This window comes from Bactrocera tryoni, chromosome 5, assembly GCF_016617805.1.
Source record: "Bactrocera tryoni isolate S06 chromosome 5, CSIRO_BtryS06_freeze2, whole genome shotgun sequence".
NCBI lineage: Eukaryota > Metazoa > Arthropoda > Insecta > Diptera > Tephritidae > Bactrocera > Bactrocera tryoni.
In genome coordinates, this window is record NC_052503.1 from 40,841,601 (window position 1) to 40,863,566 (window position 21,966).

Genomic DNA, 21,966 nt, shown 5'->3' on the forward strand with positions numbered 1-21,966 from the left:
TTGTTTTGTGCACCTCTTGCTTCGCATAACCCTATAAAAACCCTTGTGCAGTCAGTTCAGGTGCCTTAGGGGTCAGCTGAAAGTAAAGTTTCTTGATATTAATTTGTTTTCAAATTTTCGTTGGAGCTCCGCAATAACCGGAGCTGGCACCAAACGCTATTGATAAGTGTTGTCAGTTACTGTTACACCGCTTTTTATACTCTCGCAACAATGTTGCTAAGGAGAGTATTATAGTTTTGTTCACATAACGGTTATTTGTAAGTACTCAAACTAAAAGAGTCAGATATAGGGTTATATATACCAAAGTGATCAGGGTGACGAGTCGAGTTGAAATCCGGATGTCTGTCTGTCCGTCCGTCCGTGCAAGCTGTAACTTGAGTAAAAATTGAGATATCGTGATGAAACTTGGTACACGTATTCCTTGGCTCCATAAGAAGGTTAAGTTCGAAGATGGGCAAAATCGGCCCACTGCCACGCCCACAAAATGGCGGAAACCGAAAACCTATAAAGTGTCATAACTAAGCCATAAATAAAGATATTAAAGTGAAATTTGGCACAAAGGATCGCATTAGAGAGTGGCATATTTGTACGCAATTTTTTGGGAAAAGTGGGCGTGGCCCCGCCCCCTACTAAGTTTTTTGTACATATCTCGGAAACTACTATAGCTATGTCAACCAAACTCTACAGAGTCGTTTTCTTCAGGCATTTCCATATACAGTTCAAAAATGGAAGAAATCGGATAATAACCGCCCACCTCCCATACAAAGGTTATGTTGAAAATCACTAAAAGTGTGTTAACCGACTAACAAAAAACGTCAGAAACACTAAATTTTACAGAAGAAATGGCAGAAGGAAGCTGCACCAGGCTTTTACTTGTTAAAAATTGAAAATGGGCGTGGCCTCGCCAACTTATGAACCAAAAACCATATCTCAGGTACTACTAGACCGATTTCAATGAAATTCCGTACATAATATTTTCTTAACACCTTGATGACATGTACGAAATATGGGTGAAATCGGTTCACAACCACGCATTCTTCCAATATAACGCTATTTTGAATTCCATCTGATGCCTTTTCTGTATAATACGAGTATATACATTAGGAACCAATGATGATAGCGGAATAAAACTTTACAAAAATACGGTATTTGAAAAATATGTAAATGACGTATAATGAAATCTCGATTATCACTTTATCATGCGAGAGTATAAAATGTTCGGCGACACCCGAACTTAGCCCTTCCTTACTTGTTTTAAAGAAGTATGGCCCGACAATACACATTGATAACACAGCGCACCACACAGTGACTCGTTCTGGTTGAAGTTTCGTCTCGTGGATTATTTTTGGATTTGATTTACGGCAAAAATTGCTTGTTTACATTTCCGATTAGATAAAAATGGGCCTCATCAGACATAAATAGGCAAATTATGAAGTTATTGTCTTCTTCGACCATTTCAATAATTTGTTGGCAAAATTCCAGTCGATTAGGCAAATCTGGAGAGTTGAATCGGCTTGTTATTTGAAATTTGTAAATTGTCCAAAGCTTCGATTGCGTCTCTTACAATCTATATCATGGCATCGCAGAACCTTCTCCTGGCAGTTCCTTCTCAACTCACACACCTGCGAGGGACTTGTGAGCGGAGCGAAGCAGTTGGGAAAGGGGTGCAGTAAGATTTTTCACGAATCAAAGTTAAGAGGGAGAGTATGTTGTGAAGTCTTCTGCCGGGAGCTCTCTATCCACCCTAGTTTCAGATTACTATACCCCTGTAGCGGCAACTGCAAGGCCGACGAGCTTGCTATGTAGGACAACCTTCCCCCAATTTCATCCGATTGAAAGCTAGTCGATTTTCCTCCGATGTCTTCTTGCGTTCTGGAGTTGGACAGTTAGGCATTCAGTCAGCTCCGCAAACGCTGGCCAACAACCAGAACTTGTGCGACTGCGAGATCTTTCTGGCCCAGAGTGAATCGTTAGAGGTCTCCGAACTACTGGCTCTTAGAAAAACCAATATCGCCTCAGGGGTAGCTGTTTTGACTGTATACTATCCAATAGCTTTACACGTGATGTGGCTAAATATTCTGTCGGGTGTTCTTAGTCACAGCTCTAGAGAAAGTCGATTTATAATCGTATCGTCACTTCCTCCTCGGTAGACACACTTTGGCTGATATTGATATTAACCGCCTTAATAAATTTGTGATATGGTCAAAACGCGTCGTTGATCTATGACTATCTACTGATCATTTTTTAGTGGTTTATGGGTAACATAAAGGAATATTTGCACAAGTGAGATCGATCGATTTTGGATTAACCCTAACTTATCACAATATATGTACGTTTGTAAAAATATTCAATACGTGTTATATGCTGCAAGAATAAATATAAATGCAAAGCCTCTCCTTAGCTAAAATGGGTCTGCGATTCGGGACTACTGCCATTTATATAATGCCAGAAATTTTATTTGTCTAATCCGTACACTAACAAAGCGCTAGGTTTGATTATAAGATTCACTTACCAACCCCAGCCATGACGCTCAGTTCATTTAGAGAATCCGCAAATATAAAAAATCATATTCCAACTGTGCTACTGTAATTTTGCTCCAATCAATGTGCCATAGTACGTACTAAGTACTTATCTCCTAATGATTAAATAGAAAGTACTCAGACGGATATTCATATCATCATGCTTTCGGAGACTCCGTTGCGCATTTAGGTTTTTATGCTGAAATGTTTTATGATTGGTCAGCTTTTTTTTCTGGTTCGTTGACTGGTGGGCACTCATCCGGGCATTAGTGTGGCACAGAGCAACAAACAAAAAAAAAATAATAATAATAAAGCGAAAAACATTCGTTCGTATTCGTTTAATGTTTGTACATATGTTGGTTTGATAGTGTCGACTCTTGTATGTCTGTATGTCTGCTGCGCATCCCACGTAGAGCGCACAGTTGACTTTCCATTTCGAGTTCTTTGCTTTATTTGCTGCTCATTTATTTTTTAACTGCACGTTTTAGTGTTTTATTTTATTTTTTAATTGCCTTGTAGTTTACAAAACAAGTGCAGTGAATGAAATTAATCATTGTTACAGTTATGTTGGTCAATAAATGAACTTGAAGCTTTGCGCATGTAAAATAATACGCACAAATGTTATTACACGCATACATACACACATATGCTCATATGACCAGTACTTTTAGCGACGAGATAACGTGATTAATGTGATTATATTTATTTTGTATGGTTTGTACGTGATTTTCATGTCTTTTTGTTATTATGCTTAAATTCATTTTAATGCGTAAGATCAAAGGTGTTTCTGAGAGTAGCAGAGCCGTGAAAAAACATATTAATCCTTATGAATTATCAGTATAATTTAATGTTTCAAGTATTAATACGAATTAATTCGTTTCAATAAATGTGCACGAGAGAGAGGGTACCTAGCGCAATTTTGAATGATTTTTAATTTTTAAAAAAGGTCGCCATAGTCGCTTAAATCGAAAATATGTATCTTTATATTTAACGCAACTATTGTATTTCACTACACCACATATTGAGTTCCGTCTGTCTGATCCAGGTGTTATTTAGAAAACCTCAGTTTTTTGAATATAATTAGAATTGTTATTTCATTATATATTGTCAAAGATATTCCTCCGCGAAGGTTTCCGCCGGTAAAAAACCGCATTTTTTCAACAAATTTTTCTCATGTAAGAGATTAAATATTTTATTATAATTTTTTAGTTACAAAGATAGACTATTAACAAAGAAATTCTGAAATTTTTGGAAAAAAAATATTTTAAATTCGACCATTGCGACGCTATTCCGATGACCTCTCGGAAAAAAGATGCGCCCGCTTTGACAGGATAACTCCTTACAGGATCATCTAAAGTGAAAAAAAGAAATACGTGTTTTAGTTAAAACCTTAACTTAGAACTTGGCAATGAAAATTGAATTTTTGGCAAACATTTTTACAAAAAAATGAAAATTTCAATGAAAATTTTACGATTTTCCTTATTGAAATAGTTGTAATCGAAAAAAAATCCTTCGTCTAAGTCTTTAAGAATTGTATCTCAAAGACGTGTGTAAAATTTCATGAAGATCGGCTGAGTAGTTCTTGAGAAATCTTGCTAACCGACTTCAAAAAATAATTTCTAGAAAAACGCGTTTGAAGACGGCGCACTTAGCCTAGCTAGCCTCGAGCACACAAGTTTTCAAGACTGTATCTCCGAAACTATAACTATATAATTTAATAAGACAATAAAAAAATCGAGTTTTTGAAACCCGTAAATCCATGTAACTCCTTAAAAGTGCTGCATACAACCCAAACCTGGGGCTGAAAGTTAACGTTCACCAAAATGAGCCTTATATGCACATTATATACGATGAACGGATATAAAAGAATCCAGAATTGGGTTAGCAACATTTTATTGAGACACAAAAGGTTTCGCAATCACAGACTAGCTCTGGGTTCATGATTATCCCGCGAAATCAGATTGACCCTCCGCAACTTCGTTTTGGGTATTGCAGTAGGCTAAACTTCCACTTATCCCGAACTGTCCTCAAAGAAATTGAATGGAATGGAAGGAATGAAATGGTCAGTCCACAGATAACCTTAATAGGTGTACATTGCCGAGTAGTTGGAAGATCTTATGTAAATTATAGACTATTTTGGAACATACTCTGTACAATGCTTTAGTTTGGATATTTAATCAAATATATCAGAATATTACTAATGACATTCCCCTATATCGTTTGCATAATGATTTCAACTGACAGGTCATAAACCTGATCTGAATTTGCGATAAACGTCCTGAATTAGATGATTTTACATTCACCTAAACTGACACTTGGTCTGGTTTTTAGTCTGGTGGAATCATCGGTGTCCGTACTTCTTACGAAATTAAGCTGGTGACGCCGTTACTGTCAATGGAGAGCGGTATAGATCGATGATAACCAACTGTTTATCGTCGCAATTGGGAGAAGTTGGTCTTGACAACATCAGGTTCCAACAAGTTGGTGCTACGTGCCACATAGTATGTGCAACAATCGAATTATTGCGAGAAAATTTTAGAGATTCGATTATTTCAAGAAATTGTGATATTGAAAGGCCTCCAAGAAGTGTGATTTAATACCGTTAGAATACTTCTTGTGAAGTTATTGGAAGTCACTGGCCTTATGCAACAATATTGAACTTGCTATTCATTAGGCCAATTGAATAATATTATAATCAGAACATAATTGTATCGATTCTACTTCACACGAAAAATTAGAATTTCCTTAACAATTAATCTGTTTTTTCACTATTTTTTATCATATCACTCTTATTAAAAATCCCGGTATTTCAACATAGTATACATATTTGAGTCATCAACCAGCCACAGTTAATTTGTCCATGTAAAATGTTCTTATCGCTATTTGAATATAATTAACCAAAAGTAAATAATCACTATATAAATAGTGAGTTCATACTTATGTATCGAAATTACCTGTCATTGTGGCTCGATTCGTGTTACTTGGACGTTAGCGATTGGCACAAACGACTGGTATAAATACAACTGACTGGTATAATTAATTAGTGTTAGAATAACAAGTGGTTACAGCTCTTTAATCTGGTGTCTATATGTTACCTTTCTTTTATTGAATTCAACTCAGACAGGAAAACTGCTAACTGCTTCAAATTTAACAAACTAAGACTTGCGCACTTTTAAAGAAAATGTATTGTTATTGTATAAATTATATTTATTTATTTGCTAAAAAATAATGGATAACTTCTTTTTCTATTTCAGAAACGTGCTAAAGGAGCTGAATTACTAGATCAAGTCTTTCAATTCTTAGAGCTATCCGAAAGGGACTACTTTGGATTGCTATTTCCACAGAAACCCGGTGATGTTGTTGTAAGCAATTATTTTATATAAAAAAATAATAATTCATTCTAAAATAATTACAACTCCTCTCCTTACAGCGATGGGTGGATGCGCATAAGCAATTCAAAAAGCAATGTAATAGCCTCGCTCTAGAAAATGACGCCATTCAAACGTTGGAATTTAGAGTTAAGGTAAATATATGCACATTAGGGTGCTTCAAAAAAATTTTTATATATTTTTTTCAACTTTACCCCCTCAAATGTTAGTGATTGTTTTTTAAGTCACGTAAATTAATTGTTGAAAATTTAGTTAGAATGAAAAAACCAACATTCCTATGCTAAATGCATAGGAAACTAAAAAAAGCGACCCCTTAGAGTTAAGCTACAGCCCCTAAGAGTTGAAAAAAAAATATCCAAAATTTTTTTTAAGTACCCTAATACACATTTATGTGAATACTTAGATTTTATTTCGAGTAAACATTATTTTTGTGGATTTTACAGTTTTATGTAAGTGACCCCAGTCGTTTACAAGAGGAATACACCCGGTATCAGTTCTATTTGCAAGTAAAACGGAATATTCTACTGGGAAGATTGCCATGCTCGGTCAACACGCAATGTTTGCTTGCCAGCTATACGGTCCAATGTGAGTATCAAAATTGCCGCCTTTTATTTTGAGTACAAATTTACACTGCAGTTATAATAAATTTGTATGTTTTATGTCTCTTCAGCCGAATTAGGCGATTTCAATCCAGCCGAACATCAGACAGGATACTTGAGCGATTTGCAACTGTTGGTCGAACAAACGCCAGATGCCGAGCGAAAAATATCCGAATTACATAAATTGCATCGTGGCCAATTGCCGGCTGATGCGGAGTATAATTATTTGGAACATGCGAAACGGCTTGATTTATATGGCATCGATTTACATAAAGCTACGGTATGTGTGTGTAGAAATATATTTGCATTATGATTAAATACAATAAGAATTATTTATACTTATTGAAAAAAACTTTTAAATCTTTTTTGCTAAATATTAGCAGATCTTAGGGGATTAAAAATAAAGTTTTATTACCATTTTTTTAATGTTCGCTTACAAACTTTTAAACTCGACCTACTTGAAATCCATATTACTACTAAAATAGTTAATTTTTTTACTGCCAGACATTTTCAAGTACATCGAGTGTTTTTGGAAATCAATTTACCATAAAATCGAGAGGTTGACCTTCTTCTGTATTTAAGAAATTAGAAAATACTTTTTTTTCAAAATTATTACTATACTTATTTCAGGACTCTAACGGTAAGGAACTTCAGTTGGGCGTATCGGCGGTTGGGCTATTAGTCTTCCAAAATGGTTTGCGCATAAATACTTTTTCCTGGTCAAAAATGGTGAAGGTTTCGTTCAAACGAAAAGACTTTTTTATCCAATTGCGTAGGGAACCGGTAATTAGTAATCAAATTTATTTCAATATTTTCAATTTATTTATTGAATTGCTTTTAACGGATTGATTAGTCGGAAAGCTATGACACTTTGCTGGGCTTTAGCATGACCTCACATAAGCATGCGAAAGCTTTGTGGAAATCTTGTGTGGAACATCATTCCTTTTTCCGTCTAAAACGACCGCATCGACTACCACGTTTTCTAAATATCAGTCTGGGCTCGAAGTGAGTACAAATATTACCATTACGTAAAATTAATATACAAATATTTCTTTTGTTCCCACCAAAATGCCAGATTCTATTATTCGGGCCGCACAGAGCTGCAGGCGGTGCAGGAGTCGAAGCAGCGCGGCGTTGTGCATAAGGCATTTATACGTTCGCCGAGCAAACGACTGATAACCGCTGGCTCTGCTGTTGCCACATCACCGTTACCGTTAGGATTGATTAACGGTACCAGTGGTTCCGATAGCAACGGAAGCGTGTCTCATAACGGTAAAATCACCTCGTCCGCACTAATAAATCATACGTCCATTTTGACCATTACGAAAACGAGCCGTCCACACGACAATAAAGTAACCTCGAAGCAGACTGAAACAATGCCTCGTAAAGCTTGGGAACAACAGAGCGATGAATACGACATACAGCTGTGAGTGTCAATATATATTAACTCGATTTTTGATTCATAGAAATTAAATTCTTCTCAACTTTAGGGACACTGGAATTATAGCTAGACGATTTGAATCACCTATACCGCCAGCGTACAGTTCCGGTAGTCATAGCCCGATATTGAACTCAAATATCGCGCCATCACATATGGGTCCAGCGATTACGACTCTCATAAATGGAAATTCGTCAACAGCATTGGATAGCGGCAGTGATCTGGTTACCATACGCTTACAGTGTGATGAACAGGGTCGTTTTGGTTTTAATGTTAAGGGTGGCATAGATCTCGGACTCCCTGTGCAGGTGTCCAAAGTGGTACCGAACACCCCAGCTGATCGCTGCACGCCACGCGTCTGTGAAGGAGATGAAGTCGTTATGATTAATGGGCGTGATGTTGTGGGTTTGCAACATGACCAAGTAGTGACGATGATACGTGACAGTCGCAGTCAACGAGGTGGTGAACTTTTGCTCACTGTACGTCCAAAAGCAATGCGCGCTATAATGTCGGAGGAGGAGCCATTGTATCAATATGTTCCAGAAAACGATGAAATCGGTTCACATTCAAATCTACTAGACGGCGATGCATTATTTACGCAGAGCTTATTGTTGTTGAGCGACGGTTTAGCATCTGGTGCGCTTTTGGCACAATACGAACTGATGTATCGCAAGAATCCTGAATTAGCGATTACAGAGGCGCGAAAGCCTGAGAATATTGCTAAGAATCGCTATCGTGACATATCACCATGTAAGTGATATACATTTCTTATGTATAATCTTGCACATAATTTTAATAACATTTTTCTTAACTCACTAAGATGACTGTACACGTGTTTCACTTGTAAATTCGATGACTGGCGATTACATCAACGCAAATTATGTGAACATGGAAATACCAGGCGGTGTAGTGAATCGTTATATTGCCACACAAGGTCCTTTGGCCAACACCACAACCGATTTTTGGCGGATGGTGCAGCAGGAGAGCAGTCATTTGATTGTCATGCTGACTACAGTTATGGAGGCGGGACGCCAGAAATGTCATCAGTATTGGCCAGTTACCGGCGATGAATTGCACTTGGGAGACGGTTTTTCGGTTAAGTGCCTCAGCGAGCAGGCGGACGAAACGGGCAGCTTTGTATTTCGTGAATTTGTTTTGTGCGACAAACGTACGGGTGAACAACGGCACATTCAACACATGCAATATTTGGCTTGGCCCGATCATTGCGTGCCCTCCGATCCGAATCTCTTTATTGAGTTCACCGAGCGTGTACGTGTGGCACGTAACAAAACATTGTTGCAGGAAATCGAAGAGAGTCTAAAACAGGTGCGGCTACTAGACGCCGATGCCGATGAAAATGGCGGATTGATGAGTGAACGCAAATGTGCTGCCAGCAATGGTGTTACGCCGGAAGATGAGAACCCTGTTTCGACTAGTGTCCATCAGTAAGTATTCAAATATTGTTAAGGACAAAGTAAGCTGCAGAAAGAGAATTTTAAAAAAGGTGACATGTTATTAATAATGATTTCTAAATCATATTAGGAGTTGAGTTGCACAAAAGGGAGAAAGCGAAAAAAAGATAGGCACTGTTTACAACATACTGACTTCCATCAATAAATTTGTTTGGAAGTGGATAACCTAAAAAGGTTCAAACAAATAATCAATCTATGTATAAATAAAGTTAGGATGCGGGTGGTACTATAAATAATATGGAAATATTTTTGTTACAATGCTTTCGTGCAGAGACAGAGCACTTATTCTCGATTGATTGCGTAGCTCTCGGGAGAAGTAGCGAAATCCTTAAATCCATAAATATGAGTAGGAAATGCAAGGTCTCTCTTGTCTGGAGCAAAATTTAAGTGTTCTGGAAGATTAAGCGATCCGTATAAGCATATTGCTCTTCAATCGCGGTTACTAAAAACTTGTTTACACCTTATACGCATATTTTTGTGCATTAATTATTCCTTCTACAAGGTGTAGGGATCGCAAAACATGGTATAAAAAGCAGCCCCAAATTATTTATATTTAAGGAAACTTAATTTTCTTTACTACCAATTATCCTGGAACCGGTAACTACCTGAATGGCGTCAGGCGTCGTCAGACATAATATGTTGCCAATAATAATAATTTTGATCACAATTTTCGTACTTTTTAGCCCAAATATTGTGCAGCCTTAATTTTTTGTGTTAATTGCGGCTTTTGCCGGTTTATGGTTTCGACACTTAAATCCACTTGGTTCAAATTTCGTATCTACACTCTTTTAAAGCGGTCGCTTAAAATTACCCGCCGCTGTAAGTTATCTGTTCTCTCAGTTGATTTTCGAGGACAATCCGATCTCTTTTTACACTTCAAAACATTACTATTCTCTTTATTTTGTAAAAGGCGAACAATAGTTGATTCTAATTTCCAATTCTAGCTGCTATTTGCTGGGAAGATCACTTTTCTTCATCCAATGCCAATTTTTTTAAGTTTACAGTTATACACCTGAAGATAGTCTACAAAAGTGGTGGTGCGATTAAAATCAATTTATTCTTTACCATTTTATGCGATAAGAAATTCATCTTTGAAGGGTATTATGTCTTCAGTGCAGCCGAAGTTAACGTTTTTCCTGGTATTTATTAACCTGTATTCTTAATACACATTTTTTTGTACACTTTATTATCATACAATTGTACTATATTTATGTGTATGTAATACTTATATAATTTCAGATGCATAAGTGCTGCAAATCCACCTGTGATAGTGCATTGTTCAGCCGGTATTGGACGCACTGGTGTGCTTATATTAATGGACACGGCTTTGGCGCTAATGGAAATCAGAGAGCCTGTGTATCCACTAGATATTGTGCGTACAATGCGCGATCAACGTGCCTGCATGGTGCAAAATGTGGTAAGCAATATTTGTGGCAAAATATTTTGAGAACTTCGTACATTAATGCTTTTTCAATTACTTTTTTCTTTGCAGAGCCAATATCGTTTCGTGTGCGAATGCATTTGTGCTGCATATATGAAATTGTCACGCTCCAGTGCCGCCCTTGATGATATTGACGACGATTAACAATAATTATTGAAATAATAGTTAATAAATATTATACCATACGTGCAGACATTTATATAGCAATGTATGCTGTTGAAATATTTTGCTCGTTTTACACACTTATACTGCTTACGAGCATAAAAGAACGAAGAACAACATATACTTTACTTATACACATACAAAATATATTTTGTCCAACCATTTAATGTTTCAGAGATAAGTCGCCCGCGTCCGTAATAGAGTAGCGCGTGCGACCAACACTTACAAGCTCGCGCTGATTTTTTTCTATCCATTTATTTGTTTCTATTGTATAAATATATCATTATGTTCTGCGCTTCAAAGCGACAATTAAATACATAAGCTCGACCTTTCTTGTTTCACATTATCTAGTTTATTATTAAGTAAACGATTCTTCGTATGCAACGACCAATGTGCATTATAAATGCGCGGTTTTGTTAGCTACATACATACACACACACATAAATGTATGTATATTCATGTAGACCATTTTTGATTTGATCATAAGTATGTTGGGTTAGTTCGTTGGATCATGTAGCGCACCAACCAAAAAGTGGCTATTCGTTCACAATTTTATTTAGTATTTTAAATTTATAGCACTTCTGTCATTTTTTCACTTCCCAGCTGCTTATTGATGCCTGCGTCTCACCCATTTATTTGTGTAATGTATTATATTATTGGGCAAATTACGAAATATGAAAGACAATTGAAAGAAAAAATGAATTTACACGTAAGTGCTGCAACGCAATTCTAAATTTTATTGTACCATATGTGAATGCTATAAATGCGATACATGTAGGCATATGCGCAATATCAATATATAAGTAATAAAAATTGTAAGACAAACTTAATTTAAGACTTGACACCGCATACAACCGATTTGATATATAATACGCGTGTGCTATTGCGATATTTGGTAATTTAATCATTTAGAAATATTAACTCCAAAATGTGTTTGGCGAATAAACCCATTAGGCATAATTTTACTCTATTACGAAACTTATCAATTTAATAGTATTGTAGCACCAAATAAAATATTTATTGTACCCTCGTATTCACAATTATGGCAATTCAATCATGTCCAAGCGTGACTGAATTTATTTTAATACAAAAGATAATAAATAGTCCGCCTAGATTGAAGATACTTTGAAGTTTTATTTTATTTGTCAATCAATTTGTGTATTTTTCCTAATCATACGAGTTTAAATGTTAGCTTGAAACGCTGATATTTTGTTATTGCATTCAATTAGAGGTTTCATCTGTTTCAGTGATTTCAGTGACCTCATTGGTTTGCTCAGCGCTTTCGTATAATTCTATTTCCTGCTGCGCTTGGTCAAGCTCTTCGCATAGTTTAGCATATTTCTGTTGTAATTCTTTTTCACGTTCCATTTGACGGCGTACGTCCTCTTGTAACGACTGTAAGCAAAAATAGTTAGATTTGTATGCGTTCAATAATGTTATTAAACTACCTCTAAGCGTCGTGGTATGGCAACTGCTTCCTGTTCTGCCAAAAATTTGAAAGTTGACAATGCTAAAGAATTCTGCTCGATTTGATCGTAGGTGTCTTGCAACTGTTTTATCATAGCCTGTGCTCGCGCTTGATAGCCACCTGTTAGAATTTTTAGTTTTTTCTCTATTTTAGCACAACGTTTTGCTTCCTTCGCCATGTGTCGTCGGTTTTGCTCCAACTGTTTCTCGGCTGACTCCAAGCGATCTTTTTTGCTGGCCAAATTAGCGCGCGTATAGCGATTCTGCGAGGGCAAATAGAGCACTTGGCCTAAACATTCTTGCCACACTTGTGAATAAACATCCATTGGTAAGTCACCGTGACCCATGCCCTCTTTAACAACATCCATTTCTTCCTTGATAAGGTTTGAAGCCTTCTCCAAATCGGGTTTCTTAAACTCTTCGTATGGATTTGATTTGAAGTAATTTTGTAATTGTTCAATTTTGTTTTGTGATTGACCGGGCACGGGGTCCTTTACAGAGTCAAATAATAGCATTGTGATCATTTCATGCTTTATCAGTTCCTCGGCTTTCTGCATGTCAGTGAGATTTTGTTTCTCGGATTGTGGTCGTAAGATCTTTGTATTCACTTCAGTTGGTCGCGGTAGTTGTCTTTGTATGGCCTGGGAACGTTTCTCCAATTCGCGTTGCCGTTTGGCATTCTCTTCAGCGATTAGCCTTGCGTCAACATCAGCTTGATCCTCCACGACATTTTCTGATTTCGTCTCGGTGGGTTCGTGATCGTCATGCTCCGGTACAACGATTTCGTAATCATTACGTGGGACAGGCAATGTTGCCAATCCTTCACGTAAGGAGTGTTTCAGTTGCTTTTGATAATTGCGATATATTGCAGGCGTTTCGCCGACATTCAAATTATCCTCGGGGTTGATGCTTAACTTGTCCCTTACTAAAGTGGGCGTTTGGCCCACAACAGCATGCGGTGTTTTTCCTAGTGGCACAAGAGCATTGGACGCAGGGGTAGCAAATCCAGGCGTATTACTATCGCCGCCACGTTGTGTTCTAGTCAATGAAAGATATATTTCCAAATAAATCAAGAGGTTCACTGTGTGAATAAAATATAAACTAACCTGAATGGAGTTGCTATTACGGTATTGGGTGTAGTAATCGAGGCCGATTTTGGTAATGCCCCCGAGAAATCCGATTCGTGTAATGGGGTATTGATACCACCTTTTAAAGGCGTATCAACGTGTGTTAGAGCCATCATATTTTGTGCCTCTTGCATTATGCGATCTGTGAATGGTGCTGGCGTGCGAGGCGTCGCCGTAACTTGTGGCGTGATAGAGTAATCAGCTAAAAGTGCATCTGTGGTCTCGACACCACTTTCACCTGCTACTTCTTTGGCAATTTCACTGGCACGACCCAACTTAACAACCTGTTGCAATTCGTGATCAGATATTTGTGGTTGAGGGAGTACCAATTTAGAGCGTTTCCTTTCAGGTTCTAAGTTCTGCAACATGGCTAGTGGCATATCATTTTCTTTGCGCTGCTTCAGTTTCTGTTTATCTTTCTTTCTCTCTCGTTCCTCCTTTTCGGAGCGCAATTCACCATCAAGATCTTGTTGTCGCATTTTATTGAAATCAGGTCCTTGTTTATCGACGTTCTCTTCAGATGTGTCATAAAAACCAATAGCCGGACGTTTCTCAAATGGAATCTCTGCATTGTAATCAATGCCTTTGATGCGTTTTCTATTACCGCTACCAATACCCGCAGCACGAAGTTCTCTACGTTTTTGCAATGCTGCTAACCGCCGTGCTTCCTCCAATTGTTTTTCGCGAGCTTTGCGCTTAGCTTTTTTGCCTTGGGTATTGGCCAAACGAGCGCGTGCCTCTGACAGCATCTCCAATTCTGAATATAATATAAAAATAAGTATTAAAGAATATAATGAATTCGCTAAACAAACCATCTTCGTCCATGTCTTTAGGGTCTGGACGTGCAGGTTTAGTTTCCGGATTTGGATCAATTTCACCCGGTTTTAATTTGCGAGGATCATCACCACCATCTTCGCCATCCTCTTTGCGCTGCGCTTGATCACTTTAATGAAAAAGGATTACTAAAGTAGAAATGATAGTTCTGTATATACTTACAGAAGATATTCGTAGCGCTCCAAGCACTGTGCAGCAGTACGACCTATGATGGGAGCGATTGTACGCCATTGGGTTGGCATTAATTTCGCCAAATGCAATAATTTCTCATCTTCCTCCCGTGACCATTCTGTTTTTTTAATACTGGGGTCTAACCACTCGTACCAACGTGCCTTACATTGTTTGGCTGATTTTCGGTGCAATAGTGATGCTATACGAGACCACTGATTTTTGCCATATTTCATAACCGCTGCTTTCAGGATTTCATCCTAAAGTTAGGGACATGTTAGAAGTGGAAATTTTAAAAATTTTGCATGCTTACCTCGGTGTTTCTCCACACACCTCCCTTTATCATTATTCGTGGCATGATTGCTGTTGATATAGACCCCTATTTTTTAATAAATAAAATTACTATTTAGGGCAAAATAAATTATTTTAGCAAAATAACAACGAAAAAGAAAAGTTTACACCAGTTTACGCGATTCTACCCAATTGCCGCATTGAAATTGTCAAAGTAGACATGGTTGTATTCAATGACAGTGACTACACTTAGTTCGTAAAGTGATCAGACAAATGTTGAAATATAACAAAGTTATGAAAATTAATTTCTTTTTATCGCAAATCAAATAGGTATAGCTGTTTAGATATTGTAAAGAGATTATACATTTTTTTTAATTATATAGAGTTTTAACAGATTTATATTTGATGTTTTTATTTAGAATTTACAAAGTTAAAATGGTTAATGTTTGTATATGATTTTTTAGCAAAATTAAATAATGTTGGAACTATTACATTGTTTTGGTAAAAACATAAAACTATAATTCCACTAATCTTTGTATAGTTATTCCCTACATGTCGATTGCTGCTTAAATCATTGGTTTAACACGCAAGAACTCTAGTGGAGATTCCTGTTAAAGTTTCTATGAGCTTCTTTATGCCAAATACATAAAACTAAACGAAATTCATGTATACGTTCATATCTTGCTGAAGCAAAGGATTTACGAGTCCCCGGGCATTTAACGCTAGGCTAATACTTTCAATATATTGAAGTTTATTTAGTTTTGGTTATTTTTTTCTTGGTATTTATTAAGCATTTCAGTGTAGTTGGTAGTTCAAAGTAATCGAATAACCATTTTATGGTTATGTTTTGATTATGCTTCGTTACACAGCTGTTTCTATGTTTGTTTGTCATTCAGAAAAGTTGAAGATTAAATTGTGAACAGGAAAATTTGTAGAAAAATTATGAACGAAGGAGTTATCTCCAGCTACGAGCATTTAATTGGTGGTTCTGGTTTGGTGAGCCACACTACAGAATATTAAAATACAATGTTATTGTTATTACTCTAACTATATTGTAGCCGTCTGACCTAGCTATAGAAATGGCAGCGGCCACTTCGATCCACGCAACTATTGGAACGGATTACCATAAAGAGATAATACCACAGGAATCACAAAATCAACATGCACGGTCTTTCCACCATCCGTCGACATATAATAATTTAATTGGTGCTGTGTGTGACGGTACTACGCAAAATATAGGTGCCGCACAAATGAGTTTTAATTGTAATAATAATAACAGTGCAACGTATATAGGTAACGGCTCGAGTAATACTGCTTTTACACAAATACCATTCGTTCAAATTCACACGACGGATGTGCAGCCACAGAGTGTATTTAATAGTACAAGATTTAGAAGAAATCTCACTAATAATAACCAAGAAGAAATAAAAGCTGAACCAATAAAGTCGGAAAATTCTGAAAGTGCCAAAGAACGAATAAATGGAACTCCCACACCACCAGTACCTGTGCAGCAGAGAAATGAAAGCCAAACTTCTAAAAATTTAACTCAAATTGAGAAAGTAGTTTATGCGGATTTAGAAACTACCCGTGAACCTTCGGATGAAGTCAATGAAAAAAACACAAAAACATGCACAAAAAGGGGAACATCGTTTACATTTCCAAATATTTATAAATGCCAGCATTGTGCTTTTATAAGTTTGACCGAAAGAAGTTTACAACTCCACCTCAATTCCAGCTTTCAAGGGACCTCCCGCATATGTGAAAATGCCATTAGTCGAACGAAACTACCATGTCCAGGTAAGGTCTTGAATCTGGAATTCCTCTGCTTTCTTATTATGACTTAATAATAGTTTAACTTTTTTTAATATTTGACTGTATGTAGAAGTAATATGTTTAGTTCTTTTATGATACAAAATATTATTTTCTAAGGCTACAATATCTCAAAATATTTTCCTGAGCGGACTATATACAAAACTATCAAAGACAAGGTCTTGCATGAAAACTTTATTTCACGAGATATCTTCACGATTTGGCTTAGATAATTTTCTAAGGCAACGCTACAATATCTGAAGAAATTTTTCATATCCGACTACTATAGCATATACACAGCTGCCTTACAAACCGACGATCAAACACAATTTCTTGTATAGAAAACTCTTTTATTCAACAAGATCTCCTCATGAAATTTTTCATCGATTATTGTCTAAGGCAATACTATATCTCCGAACAAATTGTTAAGATCGGATTTGTATAGCATATAGCTGTCATACAAACCTGACCAAACAAAATCAAATTCTTACGTGGTATTTATTTTTGAAGGGTAGTACAAGACAAAGTTAATGTTTTTTTATAATATTTTGCTTGCAAAACATATGTATATATACTTAAACTGTAACTAATATATTATTCCTGGTTTTAGGTTGTGACAATATTTTCTACGCTTACACGGTTGTAGAGACTCATTTACGAGAAGACCATTTAATGTCCGAAGAAGATATAACAGAACTAATGCAGACTATTAAAAGGAATAACCAACCTTCTGAGCAATCGAACACAGTTAGCAACGTAAAAACATCTGATTTAGAGGGTTCCAATGACGCTTTAATTAAGGGAACGCAACGCCGAAGTCGGATATATTTGAAGAATGTTGAATGTTTGCGGGAACCGAATAGAGATCCGATTGAGCAACAAGATAATCTAATTAATGATAGCCTCTTTCATTTTGAAAATGATGAATGCAATGCACTCGAAAACATTGGCAGCATTAGCATGGAGGAGCAGGATCTTATAGGCATGCTCACTAATGGTGAACCATTATTTCACAACAAAAGCGACAATAATATTGATAATATCGTTAATGAAACTATAGCGGCAACTATAGAAACAAATAAGTCAGTAAATCCACAAAAACAAAAAATTTCCATTAAGAGTGTTGATGTACTACGTGAGCCAGCTTTGGCGCGTCGTGGTTATGAGTTGCAACCATTCGGAGATTTCATTAGCGTCTGCAATGATTTAAATTTGCACGTACCAAACAATAGCAACAACAGCAATAACAACGAAAGTAACTGTGATAACAGCCACAGTAGAATAAATGACACGGATGCGCAATATAGTTATTCCGTGCCTTCCAATAGAGAACCACTCGTTGGTAACAATGGCGATGCTGGCATAGCTGAATTTACGAATGAATTCGAAAAACCAAGAAGACCTAAAATTTACATAAAAAACGTTGATATACTTAAAGAACCAATGACATTTTCGAACAATGTCAATGCTCCATCTATAACAGAGTCCACTAACAACGTAATGAATTTCAATTTTATGCAACCAACAATACCACAAACGGTGAATTCCTATCTAGATACCGTTGATAACCTAAACGCAACAGTGCCACCTTTTAATGGTGGCATGTCACAGCTCCCGCTTGGCACCATATCAGATCAATATCTCTTCGATAGTGGAAGTGGGAACTTTTTAGTAAACAGTACCACCACCGTCTCAGATAACTACACTTATGGCAATGAGCAAACTACAGAAAACTTCCTAATGGATTCTAATCGGTTTGCTGATGCGATAACACCAATGACCACTGAACCTACACCGTCACCTCCTACCATGAGTACAACAGTAAGTCATAATAACAACTGTACGACAGATGCTCAACTTACACAAAACGCCAATGCCATTGCAAATGTACAAAAGCAGAAAATTTTCATAAAAAATGTAGATATTCTGAAGGAACCACAGTTCCAAGAGCCACGTGGCCTACTACATTTGCGTACCGTCGACGAATTAAATTTAATGAACCGAAAAGACGTTGAAAACTTAATAGCACCGAATTTGGATGGGAATCAAGCAAATCTAGTTGAAGAGGAACTGAGTGATAACTTTGCGCGATCGAATAATGCAAATGGAGAGTCTTTGTCGGCCATTGATAACTGCAATACCAGTAATTTAATTGACGCGATATCCTATGGCTGTGAAGGATTTAAATTGAATGAGTTTTCAACACAAAATGGTTGGCACGATGACTATGATTTGGGTGACGATATTAGGGAGATAATAACGAGTACCATGGCGCCAACTTTATCCTCAGCTCAGAAGACTATACACGATTTGGATACACCACAAATATCGCTGATATCGATACCAGATATGGAAGAGCTCACCGGTACAAGTGCTGAACTTAATGTCAGTTCAGAGTCTGTAACAAGCGCGGACCCTACAATGACATCGACTGTAACACAACAGCAAATAAGTACAAATTTCACTTTTGAATGTGAAATCCCCTCTGCAGAAAATATTAGTCTTGAAGAGCCGGTTTGTAACTCTGAAAATTTAGTCAATACCTCTGCGATCTGTAATGAGGTTATGACGGAACCTCAAACAGAACCTGAGTCGATTGATACAGCTCGATTAGAAAACGCAGAAGTACTAAAACAGGAGCGCTTGAATCAAGCCACTCCTGGAGAACATACCGATCAGGCGTCTACTCAAAAAAATAAGGCAAACAATTTTGATGACATTCCACCGCTCACACCAATGACTTCAGCTACATATGCTGTGAGCAGTAACTTAAATACCTCAACAACTATTGTTGCTCCGACTGGTTTACCGGTGCCGCCACTTGTACCTATGTTACCACCAAAAGCTATAACAACAACAAACGTTAACACGCCTGCGAATTCAACGGAACGTGGACGCATTTATGTAGCGAATAATCTAATGCAAGCACCCAACGCTGCGACAATGGCGCAAACACCAAAGGCACAAACACCAACGACCAAATCTCTTAGTACGAAGAGCTTAGACAAACAGCAGACCAAAACACCAATTGCTGTCTCAGTAACGGGCGGCACTTCGGTACGTGGCCGCCCGTTTGGTTCGAATCGTACTGGCGTAACGAAGCTTCGTAAGCAACCGCTTAATGAAAACGGAGCTGGCGTATACCTGAAGTGCACCGTAACAGGTTGTGCCTTTCGATTTAAAAAGTCTAGCACGCTAGATTACCATATAAAGTGCCATAGCAGGTAAGGAATTAGGCTCCTAGGTTAGAATTTTGATTTTTTTTTTTTAATATTTTATGAATTTCATTGCAAATCCCTGACTTAAAATCCATTACTACTCTTATCGGTCGATATTGTTATTGTTATTTATTATAAAAAAGTAACTTTTTTATTGCAGTGAATCTCCACCACAGTCCATGGCATGTCCTGAATGCAAAGCACCGTTCACCAACTGGAATTCGTTGCATACACACCTCTGGCGTACGCACAAAATCGACATGGAGCTATATAGCTGTGAACTGTGCAGCTTCAAAACACCCATATACTCACGGTTACTAAACACACATTCCAAAATTCATTATGACGAACGCAACTATAAGTGTGACCAGTGCGAAAAAGCTTTCAAGAATACAAAGCAATTGAAAAATCATCGTCGTTGGCACCGCAACCATAACAAATCCACAACACCTCCATCAGCGAAGCGTGAAGTTTCCAAAAAATCAGATGTATCAGCTTCCGAAAGCGGCAGTCCAGCGCTATTGCCGCCAACAACAACTAGGGCAAGCACATCTGATGCCACTCAAGTACCTGTAAACGCAGCGCGTAATTTTTACAGATGCAAGGACTGCGAAGCTGTTTTTTCACATCAGAAAACTTTACGAGAACATCTGTGCAAGAACGCCGCCGCAGCAATACAGTGCGAGGTGTGCGATCGGGTGCTGACGTCACGCTCCTCTATCAAGTTGCACATGCAAACGCACGAGTCTTCGCGGCGTTTTAAATGTAACGTCTGTGACTATTCTGGCAGTGATCACAACGCCTTTCGACGCCACAAGATGACACACGACAATAATGCGAAGATGTATGCTTGTGCTCACTGTGATTACAAGTCAATACAAAGCGTAGCCTATCAGGTAAGGGATAAAAACTAAATTCCTATTGTTTGCCACGGCGTTCTTTTAGCAGAGCTTTAGGTTGGACCACATTCGCGCCCAGTTCCAAATTAAAAGCATTTTCCCAGCTGATATGGCATAAAATAATAGCTGAAAAAACATTATTGAAATTAGAACCTCCGATATTTTGATAAAAATTTGTGTTCAATTTGATCGTTACGCAGACCAGACCGTCAAGGAAACGGTTTTGCTGCTATTATTCTAACTCTTTTTATTTAATTTTAATATATGTATATTAGCAAACTGTATTTATTTTTTACAATAATTTTCTTGCAGAAACATGTTCAACAAAAACATCCACAAGTGGCTGATTCCATCGTTTATAAGTGCAAAATATGCACATATGTCACCATAAATAAGGGTTTATTCGACGTGCATCAAGTGAAACATGAAAAAAAGAATGGCAACATTGAAGCAACCGCTGCACTTCCTGGTGAAAATGCAGGCGCGGAAAAGACAACAACTGTAAAAACGAAGATAAAAGTAAAGAGCCACTTATTACTGACCACTTCGACAGATTCAACAATGGAATCTAATGAATTATGCTTCGATGCAGTAACTATGCCGTCATAGTCGTAACTTCATGTGGTAACGTAGAAATGTTGCCATAAAAAAATAAAATTTCTAACTTTGTATTTACTTTTATTTGAAAAATTGATGAATTACTGTAAATTCACTATGAATGTTTGTAATTATGTAAATAGTTTAGGTTAATTAGTTTTAGGCTCAACGGCAATGCTAAATGCAAACTTAGTTTTCAGAATATAATCGCGCATACTTTATAGAAAAGATTCAATATGGTCTCAAAGACTATAACAATAATATTTAATGGAACGTTAGAAAACAGCATAAAATACTACAACTACAACTGAATAAAATAGTTTGAATGATTTAAATTTCTGTTAGCATTGCCTTTGAGTACATTTATACTAGCCCTGTGGCATTTTTTCATTTTTGTATATTGTTATGTGTTTTTTAAGAAACTATGTAGTTAAGAGTGTGTATGTTTTTTGTAGATTTTAACGTGTATACACTGCGTACTGTATAATATTTTATTTGATATACTTATACAATATATGAGAACAGTATGATATACA

The 21,966-nt window shown here is 37.1% G+C and overlaps 3 protein-coding genes across 6 annotated transcripts in view; 2 read left to right on the top strand and 1 right to left on the bottom strand.

Moving 5' to 3' along the window:
• LOC120779112 (tyrosine-protein phosphatase non-receptor type 4) overlaps positions 1-12,143 on the top strand; it is a 25,231-nt gene extending 13,088 nt beyond the window's left edge. For all 3 annotated transcript variants that reach the window (XM_040111294.1, XM_040111295.1, XM_040111293.1), the window contains exons 4-14: positions 5,774-5,881; positions 5,950-6,042; positions 6,352-6,493; positions 6,579-6,787; positions 7,138-7,290; positions 7,361-7,512; positions 7,583-7,933; positions 7,998-8,695; positions 8,766-9,390; positions 10,657-10,834; positions 10,910-12,143. In XM_040111294.1, the coding sequence (XP_039967228.1) occupies positions 5,774-5,881; positions 5,950-6,042; positions 6,352-6,493; positions 6,579-6,787; positions 7,138-7,290; positions 7,361-7,512; positions 7,583-7,933; positions 7,998-8,695; positions 8,766-9,390; positions 10,657-10,834; positions 10,910-11,002 (2,802 nt within the window). In that variant the 3' untranslated portion in view covers positions 11,003-12,143. The remainder of the gene's footprint in view (positions 1-5,773; positions 5,882-5,949; positions 6,043-6,351; positions 6,494-6,578; positions 6,788-7,137; positions 7,291-7,360; positions 7,513-7,582; positions 7,934-7,997; positions 8,696-8,765; positions 9,391-10,656; positions 10,835-10,909) is intronic.
• LOC120779113 (cell division cycle 5-like protein) lies at positions 12,135-15,099 on the bottom strand. The gene is made up of 6 exons (XM_040111296.1): positions 14,930-15,099; positions 14,611-14,876; positions 14,427-14,557; positions 13,594-14,371; positions 12,469-13,525; positions 12,135-12,415 (listed from the first exon to the last, which is right to left on the bottom strand). Exons 1-6 carry the CDS (start codon positions 14,972-14,974, stop codon positions 12,242-12,244), a joined length of 2,451 nt encoding a protein of 816 aa, XP_039967230.1. The 5' UTR covers positions 14,975-15,099; the 3' UTR covers positions 12,135-12,241.
• A 709-nt stretch (positions 15,100-15,808) lies between these two features.
• Positions 15,809-21,957, top strand: LOC120776659. 2 transcript variants are annotated; one of them, XM_040107529.1, is made up of 6 exons: positions 15,809-15,903; positions 15,966-16,146; positions 16,201-16,704; positions 17,327-19,940; positions 20,095-20,830; positions 21,146-21,957. In XM_040107529.1, exons 1-6 carry the CDS (start codon positions 15,850-15,852, stop codon positions 21,440-21,442), a joined length of 4,386 nt encoding a protein of 1,461 aa, XP_039963463.1. In that variant the 5' UTR covers positions 15,809-15,849; the 3' UTR covers positions 21,443-21,957. The 2 variants fall into 2 exon arrangements, with proteins under 2 accessions (XP_039963463.1, XP_039963462.1); XM_040107528.1 differs by having other exon boundaries at positions 15,966-16,704.
• The last annotated feature ends 9 nt before the right edge of the window (positions 21,958-21,966 follow it).

Excerpts from the sequence above, each read along its gene's own strand:
- LOC120779113 (XM_040111296.1), bottom strand. The coding sequence starts at position 14,974 with ATGCCACGAATAATGATAAAGGGAGGTGTGTGGAGAAACACCGAG. Across the intron at positions 14,558-14,610 it reads GAGCGCTACGAATATCTTCT|TGATCAAGCGCAGCGCAAAG; the intron begins GTAAGTATATAC and ends TTTTCATTAAAG. Across the intron at positions 12,416-12,468 it reads CCATACCACGACGCTTAGAG|TCGTTACAAGAGGACGTACG; the intron begins GTAGTTTAATAA and ends TTTTGCTTACAG.
- LOC120776659 (XM_040107528.1), top strand. The coding sequence starts at position 15,850 with ATGAACGAAGGAGTTATCTCCAGCTACGAGCATTTAATTGGTGGTTCT. Across the intron at positions 16,705-17,326 it reads AACGAAACTACCATGTCCAG|GTTGTGACAATATTTTCTAC; the intron begins GTAAGGTCTTGA and ends TCCTGGTTTTAG. Across the intron at positions 19,941-20,094 it reads CATATAAAGTGCCATAGCAG|TGAATCTCCACCACAGTCCA; the intron begins GTAAGGAATTAG and ends TTTTTATTGCAG.